Genomic DNA, 9040 nt, shown 5'->3' on the forward strand with positions numbered 1-9040 from the left:
AAAACATAATAATACTACTACTATTAATAATAATAACATTTTATAATAATAATATTATTATTATATAATTGTTAATAATAACATTATCATATATATATATATATATATTAATAATATTAATATATCAATAATAATATTAATACTATTAATAATTATATATCAATACTATAATTATATTTTTAATAATATTAATATTATTAATTATTATTTATATTATTACTGATATATTATTATGATGTAATTATTATTAATATTAATAATAGTTATAATATTATTATTTATTTTAATATTATTAATAATTATATATAATAATAATTATTATTATTGTTATTATATATAATAATAATCCTATTAATAATTATATATTATTATTATTATTATAGTATTATTATTATATAATTATTATTCAATGTGCAGGGACTAAATAGTCATCAAGTTTCAACCAGGGACCATTTTCAAATTAAGTTCAAACTTCGGATAAAAACATATTTTTTTCTAGTTTTTGTGAAAAATACTAGTTTTTTTAAAATAAATAAATAAATAACACGTGGCACGCTATTTGTTATTTTTAACGTCGTCCAAAAATAGGGACTAAAAACCATGATTTTCAAAGTACAAGGACCAAACAGTAACCATATTTCGACCAAGGACCATTTCTAAAATTGTGTCAAACTTGAGGGACAAAAACACATTTTTTCCTTTAAAGAATAACAATTATTTTGTCTGACTAATATATTTTTAGCTAACTTTTCTATGTATATTTTTTTCTAATAGTTCCGAAGTTTATTTGACCATCAATATTAAATAAGTGTTTTTCAATATTAGCACTTTTTATTTACTTTAATTTAACTAAGATTTCAGCTCTTAATTTTTACCTTCTAATAACGTAAAATACAACACATTCGTTGACAGATACACATAATTGTTTTTATATTTGTTAAACAATAATGTGTAGGTGTATCTTGCTATTAACTTAATGATCACACATACACATAATTGTTACAAGGCTATTATGATATATATATTTTTAAAAATATTTAACAGCACTCTCTATCCATATATAATTGTATAATGAAGATTAATTTGTGTGGGTTGTTATTGTATCATATGTGGAGCGCGTGGGTGCACATTATGATACAATAGGGGTTATCTATTTGAGATATTAAATGGGAGACAATCGCTTTCAGAAACAGTGTCGAAAGTGTATATAATAGATGGTAGAAGAATTAATAATTAAATGGTTATGTAATGATTATTATAAATATATAAATGATAAAAAATATAAAGAAGATCTGGAGCGAAGAGAAAAGATTTAGGCGTATATATAACATTGAAATCTATACACAATCTCATCCAGCGATGCAATACGCATACTTCCTCCGCTGCAAGCAGTTTAAAAGCACCATTTCAGATCTCTCCTTTCCCATCATCACAACCCACAAAAACTTTTCTTCGACTCAGACCAAACCCACTTCATCATTCGACCACAACATCGTATACATCAAAACAAAAACCAGAGATGGATAGCAGCAGCTATTTCGGAGAACCAAACCTTGGAAATGAAAGATCAAGTGCCTCTTCTTCAAGAAAAGGGAAGAAGAACAACTCAGACAAGCCTAAGCAACCACAGAGAGGACTTGGTGTTGCTCAATTGGAGAAAATCAGATTACACAGTCAAATGGCCTCTGGCTATCATCACTCTTCTCTCCATGGCCCTTATCCTTCCACCTTCACCAACGTAAACCTCCATTTTCTTCTTCTTCTTCTTCTTCTCAAATAATACTCTTTTTTTAATTCCTTTAATTCAATAACGGAGTTTCATTATTTCTCAGGAAGATCCAAGAGTGCAAATACCATATTCATCGGTGGTGCCATCATCATATGCAGCTTCCTATGGATTCCAACCAAACATCATGGTAGGTGTAATTTTGGCTTTTCTTAAATACCAATTGGTTTTAAACTTTTACTTTAAAGGTTATAGTTTTACCTATTTTAACTCTCATTCTTTCGTTATGTGGGTGACATGTTCCGCACATATTTTTCACCTAGCATTTACTAAAAAGTCAATCTATGCAACTGCACAGTATATAAATGCATAGCACGCGAAGCAACAAGATGGTTGATTATATATATATATATATATATATATATATATATATATATACCTTTTAAATTTTTTTTATATGATACACAAACTTGGCATTATAATAGTTTAATTCTGAACTGCTGTCCTCTTTATTTAGTTGAGTTTGAATTAAAGTACTACTTTATAAAGGGTATGTAGTACAACTTACAACAAGTACTAACCCTAGGCGACGAGGGACGAATCTTTGAGTTCTGGTACCTGAATCAGAACCAAAACCATTATATATATAACGAGTGGAGGAGAGTTACTCACTGTTACCTAATCTCACATCTATTTTTTTTTTCAAGTTGCAATATATAAAGTACAAGTAGTTTCTTGTATTTTCTTTTTTTTTTCTTCATAAAATGTGCAAGTATGTGATAAATTTACCAATACATGAAAAAGAGTGAGTTGGATTGGAAGAAATCCTGCAATTTTGACAGAAATGGTTTGGTTGTGCAGATGGGCATATCCGAATATCAAAAAACAAATATCAGATATGGAGATTCTGAGCAAACTAATACAGCAAGGTACTTAATTCTTCTTCGGCTATGCATCGAGCGATTCTTGCCATTGATGAGAGCAAAAAGAGTGTGTTTATATAAAAGATGAATTGTTGCTGATATGTAATTTTTTGTTTTCTGAAACAAAGATGGGAAACCGCCAACGACATCTTTGAGAGCCAGTATTCTGCTCCATCCAACAACGTTACTCGACCCTTTATAAACCTAAATGTAAGGAAATTTTTAGAAGTGCCTCCATGCAGAAATTTGAATTTGATCAGTAAATTAATTTCTAAATGATCTTACGATGTTTCTTTCCCTCTATTACTAGGACCCGCTAGAGGTAGATAGAAGGAAGCTCAGGAATGGTTCTGTGGGGTCAAGCAGTCAGAACTCGGAATGTAGTGATTCTCAAAAACTAGATTTAGAGCTCAGATTATCTCTTTGAACTGCCATTGATGAAAGCAGTGATGTATTCTTATATGATCAATTGTAATGCTTTTGTTTGTTGACAAAATTAGAATGGAAAACCACAATATAGGTGAACAAGCCAATATATATATGTGTTACTCCACTTAACCTAAAAAGAAATATGAGTGAGTTGTATCAACCCATCAACCAAAACCCGTACAACCTAGTAGCCACGGAACGGGTAGAGACAGGTTCATCTTTTTTCTTTGAAAAGCTATAATGCTGGTAATTACTTATAGTTTGTTAGAAGTTAATTATAGTGTACTATTTTTTACCAGTATTATGTGGTGTTTAACATTTTTCTTGCTTTTTTATTTCCCAATTTCATTCTATAATTTGTTTTCATTTTATTTTATATTTTAAGTCTCTTGTTAACTTTTTCTTAAACGCGATCAATCCAATTCTGTTTAAGAATCACCTCTTCCCATCTGATTCAAGACAAGTTGAAAGTGGAAAGAGATGAATTGTTAAAGAATCACCTCTTACCATCTCATTTAAGACACGTTGAAAGTGGGAAGAGATGAATTGATGGCTTTGTAATTCATACTAAAGAAATATGAAAATGAAACAAATATTTTGTAGTACAGTGGACAATGAAAGGAAAGTTCCAAGAAATATCAAACAAACTTAAATAGATAATGATATTTTGATTAATTATTTTTAATTCACTTTTAATTTATTATTTCAATTATTTTTAAATTATCACATTACACCACTAAAAATTATTAAAATAAATAATTAAAAAATGATTGAAATAATTAATTAAAAATAAGTCAAAATATCATTAAATTAAATAAAAGGAAATAAGTTTGTATTTCTTCTGTCAACTCTAAATATAATTTTAATATTAGTTAGAAAATGCATTTTAAACTTAAATTCGTATTTACAAAATCAGTTTAGAAGATCATATTCACTTATTATAAATTAATTTTATTTTTAGTGGGATCGATTAATCCTCAGTTGAGAAGCTTGATCTGACTACAAATAGTTGCAGTATCGAACAGACACGATTTCAATCAGATTAGGGAATGTAAAGCAGAAAAGATTCAAGGGAGAGAAGAGAAGTCTTCACATGCCCCTTTGAAACTGAAATCACTTAGTGCAATGATTAGTCATTAACAAGGTTTGAGGTATACCTAGTGTCTCAGCTAAATATATTTGCTGATAAAGAAAAACTCTGAAACTGAAACGTGATTCAATGTCGAATTAAGGTTAGTGATTCTACTTATAGACATGGAAAATTTGGTCGGTTACTTTCTTTTATAGGAAGGAAGTGTTAGGTATATGTTTGTTAACGTGGTTCTGCAGAGTGTGGATGACTTTAATAAGTGCAGTTTTAGGTATGGAAAAGATGGATATAATTATTGAAGCTAAAAATTAAGACATAATTAATATAGATGTCTGAATGGTTAGGGGACAATTGTGATGTGAGTTGCAGAAATGCAACAGTGTTAATGCCTGGCTGTTTATGCAGATGGAGATTAGCATAAAGTTTTGCCACTTTTGCAAATTTTCCGTACTATATATGTTTATGTACGGTGTGAATGAATGAATGAAGATCCAGTGGTAAATGCTGGAAAAACAGCTGTATTTAGTGTGAAGCAAGTGAAAAGATAAGTGACAGTAATAGAAAGCACTACTAGTGGATGATGCTATTGTGTAGATAAAACAAAGTAATCATAATGGCTTGCTTCTTCCTATCTCCATGATTTGTTGGGTCATGCAAAAAATATTGCTCCTTTTAATCACATTACCACTCACTGCCTCCATCAATATATGTACGTTTAAATTTTGCTATTTAAAAAAATATATATATATTTGATTGTGTCGAGTGAGTATTATCATGGTGCATCATAATCCAGCGTATATACCTAATAAATTCTGTGGGACATGCATGACTTCAATCCAAAAAGTTGACTGTGACCATTTTAATTTTAGAAAGATTCTCAACTGTGTTTCGAATCATTTTTGTTTTTAATTCAAATGAAAATATCTGAAAAAGGAAAGAAAGTGAAAGGAAATATGGTAAAAATATTAAATTTTACTGTTTAACTGAGAGGAGACAAAGAAAAAAAAATATTTTTAAGGAGTCACGGAGAAAAATCACCAGCGTCAATATATATTCAATAAATTTTGAAACATAAATAAATAAATAAATTTGGATTAAGAACCGGTAAGCTTATCATTTTTTTTAATATACATATTTTTTGGCAATTTATTACACGGATAAAGTCGTGTATGTAATTTATGTGCATATTTTATCCGGAGAATAAAAAGAAAAGTAAAACAACAATTGAAATCGTACGAGGAAAATTAAGAATTAGTATAATTTTTTGTTTTTAATACAAACTAAAGTAAATGTTGCTTTAATTTAGATTACTCTGTAGAGAAATAGCTAAAAGAAGAATATCTGATTAATTAGATAATTAGCTCTGCATTATGCTCTAATTAATCGGGCTCTTCTTATTTTAATAGCAAAACTTGACAATTTTATTCACAAATAATAATTATTTTACAAAACTTATCACATGTTCCCGGCAATGAAAAGTACCAATTATAGTAAATCTTTATAGCGGAAAGAAATAATAATTAATTATTTTTCATCATATATTATTTCTCCAATATGTTTGATATTCTTACTCAATTATTCATTTTTCCTATTTAATTTCGATAATTAATACTGTAAAACTGGAATCTATATACTAAATGGTTCAAATTATTTACTGTTTCATTATCTTTATGCCTTTATCATTGAGTAATGTATAATTGTATTTAGTTATTTTTGTTTGTTTCTCTTTATGTCATCTATAATAACTATCATGAAGTTTATGGTTATAAGTGCAAAACTTAAAAAAAAAAAAAAAAAAAAGGCAACTATATTTAAGGTGACTCCTTCAAATCATTTTCTATTTTGGAAAATGCGTTTTTTCCCAACAATATAAAAAGGCCATGGATGCAAAGGAAAAATTAGGAAGGATTTAACAAAGGAATCATCGGAAACCAGAAACCCACACACACCGGCTTTAACACGCCGTGTGCGGAGGTGTTTCTGGTGCTTCCTTTGTTAAACTTCCTCACGTATACCAATCATGATTAACCATCTCAAGGTTCTTTTTATTTTCTCTATCTTGTTCCTTGTTGTGGCTGAAGCCAAACACAAAAGAAAGCACAAACACAAAATTCGTGTTCACCATCTTCGCCATGAACCCCACCTTTCCGAGTACCAAGACCAAAAGTCATTATTTCCTCAAAATCCCTTGTATTCTGAATCACCACCTGCTCCAGATTTTCCATCTTTTTCTGAGCCCCCACCCATTCCCTTCTTCCCACCCTTTCCTTTCCCTCAACCTGCTCAAGAAATTAAGCCTCCTTTCCAGATAAATTCCATTGGAAATTGGGAGTTGATTTCGGAAAATGCAGGTGTTTCAGCCATGCACATCAACTTGTTACCCACAAACAAGATCATCGTCTATGATGCCAAAGTTTATCGCACCTCTAGGATTAGATTACCTGAAGGAACCCCATGCGTTCCATACAGAGATAGGGGCTCCACAGAAGACAAATACGATTGTTTTGCTCATGCAGTCGAATACGACATCGAGACAAACCAAGTTAGGCCAATACAGGTGTGTTTCTTCGGATAAGTTTGTTGTTGTTCTGTTATCATGATCAGAGTTTTCTTTCACAAATGGAGAACTTGGACGCAGGTAACACAGGGAGATCCATGGTGCTCCAGTGGAGGGGTTAGATCTGATGGTACCTTCATTAGTACCGGTGGTTTTTCCACCGGAGGGAAAAGCATTAGATACATGGGTCCTTACTGTGATGGTTGTGAATGGAGGGAATACGACAACGTTCTAGCAACAGATAGATGGTACCAACCTACCTTGTTCATATACATCACCATTTTCACAAAACAGAAATCATTTATCTGAAATTTATGACTAGGTATTCAACTCAACAAATGCTTCCAAACGGAGACTTCATTTTGATAGGAGGGCGCAAATCATATAGCTATGAGTTTGTTCCGGCAGAAGGCCAAAGGAGTGAGAAAACCTTCTACTTCCCCTTCTTATCCGAAACCGCAGACATTGACGAAAACAATCTCTACCCTTTCGTCCATCTTTCCACCGACGGTAACCTCTTCATCTTCTCCAACAACCGCTCCGTTCTTCTCAACCCCAACTCCCACAAAATCGTTCGCACCTTCCCCGTCTTACCCGGTGGCAGCCGCAACTACCCCGCCTCCGGCATGTCCGCCCTCCTCCCCATTAACCTCGACGACCCAAACCCCAAGGCTGAGGTCATGGTTTGTGGCGGCAATATTCCCGACGCCTTCCACATTGTCGAGACAACCAAAGTTTTCCTTCCAGCTCTTCATGACTGTAATAGGTAGTAATTACACATTAATTAAACATCACTTCTACATACATATATAATAATGTTTGATCCAAAAGTGACATAAAAAGTTGTTGATTACTATATACTATAGGTTGGTGATTACGGAGGAATTTCCTGAGTGGGAGAACGAGTTGATGCCTTCAGGGAGAACCATGGGAGACTTGCTGGTGCTCCCCAATGGGGAACTGTTGCTGATCAATGGTGCAACCAGAGGTACGTCTGCGTGGTGGGATGCTGACATGCCTAACTACACACCCGTGTTGTACAAACCGGAGGAGCCTAAAGGGTCAAGGTTTACGGTGCTTACGCCAAGCAGCATTGCGAGAATGTACCACTCTACTTCCACGGTGCTTCCCAGTGGCAAGATCTGGGTTTCTGGAAGCAACACCCACAATACGTACAAGGATGTGGACAAGTTCCCAACTGAGACTAGAGTCGAGGCTTTCTCTCCTCCTTACTTGGATCCCAATTTTGACATGTTTAGGCCACACATTTTCGAGGATGCTTCTCAGAAAGGGCTGATATATGGTGCTTCCTTTGAGGTTAGTTTCTCAATGGAAGATGGAGCTGGGTTGACTCAGAACGATCTTAAGGTGTCCATGTATTCCCCACCCTTCACCACTCATGGATTCTCCATGGGACAAAGGCTCTTGTTTCTTAAGATTTACGAGTTGATCACAGAATTTGAAGGCTCTTACAGGCTCAGAGTGGAGGCTCCTCCTTCCAATGTGGTTGCTCCTCCTGGCTACTACTTGTTATTTGTTGTTCACCGTGGCTTGCCTGGCAAGGGAATGTGGGTCAACATACAATAGACCAAAACAATATCTTTTGGATTATTACGACGAAATTTTCCTTTCCATAAATGTATGGAAAGGAAACAAACATTAGGTGCTTTTTCTTGTCTTTGGCTGTATTCCTTTTCATGATCTTAATATTCAAATTCTTCATTGATTGGTATACTCAAGTTGGAAGTGTGTTTTTATTCTATCTCAACTTTCTAGTTACCATACATTATTATTGCGTAGTCGTAACAATGCTTATTAAGTATTTTTTTTTTAATTTCGTTATTTATAGTCTGTAAATATATTAACACATTAACGGGAGAAATCACGTTTCTATGTTAGTAGAAAGACACCCAAGTAATTATTTTAATTTTAATACAATAATTTTTTATTTTTTTTACATTAAATTACACGTACGTACATCTTTCGCGATATCAATTTCCAACATGTATATATCTTTCTTTATTTCAAATGTTGAAAGTAAATCAATTAACAATACTCTCTACATCTAAATATAAGTAAAAGTAGAAATGTTTGTTCTCCCTAAATTCGTGTGTGTGTGTGTATATATATATATATATATATATAACTAAAAAATTATATATATTTAGAATAACTATAAATAAATTTCAATTCGTGTGTGTGTGTACATCTTGATACTGGAGTTATAACCAAACTATAAGCTTAAGAACTATGGTATGAGTTTCCATAGCTGATGTCCTAAGGAGGCATAGACAAGTAAATCCGAATTCATAGAT

The 9040-nt window shown here is 32.4% G+C and overlaps 2 protein-coding genes across 2 annotated transcripts; both read left to right on the forward strand.

The window, feature by feature from the left end:
- The first annotated feature begins 1335 nt into the window (after nucleotides 1–1335).
- LOC114177309 (protein SPEAR1-like) lies at nucleotides 1336–3380 on the forward strand. The gene is made up of 5 exons (XM_028062595.1): nucleotides 1336–1738; nucleotides 1833–1916; nucleotides 2588–2655; nucleotides 2778–2859; nucleotides 2960–3380. Exons 1-5 carry the CDS (start codon nucleotides 1520–1522, stop codon nucleotides 3074–3076), a joined length of 570 nt encoding a protein of 189 aa, XP_027918396.1. The 5' UTR covers nucleotides 1336–1519; the 3' UTR covers nucleotides 3077–3380.
- Nucleotides 3381–6084: 2704 nt separating this feature from the next.
- LOC114177425 (aldehyde oxidase GLOX1-like) lies at nucleotides 6085–8443 on the forward strand. The gene is made up of 4 exons (XM_028062758.1): nucleotides 6085–6725; nucleotides 6807–6973; nucleotides 7048–7491; nucleotides 7592–8443. The coding sequence occupies exons 1-4, from the start codon at nucleotides 6189–6191 to the stop codon at nucleotides 8310–8312; spliced, it is 1869 nt and encodes a 622-aa protein (XP_027918559.1). The 5' UTR covers nucleotides 6085–6188; the 3' UTR covers nucleotides 8313–8443.
- Nucleotides 8444–9040: the final 597 nt, after the last annotated feature.

The sequence above is a fragment of the Vigna unguiculata genome, chromosome 3 (genome assembly GCF_004118075.2).
Source record: "Vigna unguiculata cultivar IT97K-499-35 chromosome 3, ASM411807v1, whole genome shotgun sequence".
Classification (NCBI taxonomy): Eukaryota; Viridiplantae; Streptophyta; class Magnoliopsida; order Fabales; family Fabaceae; genus Vigna; species Vigna unguiculata.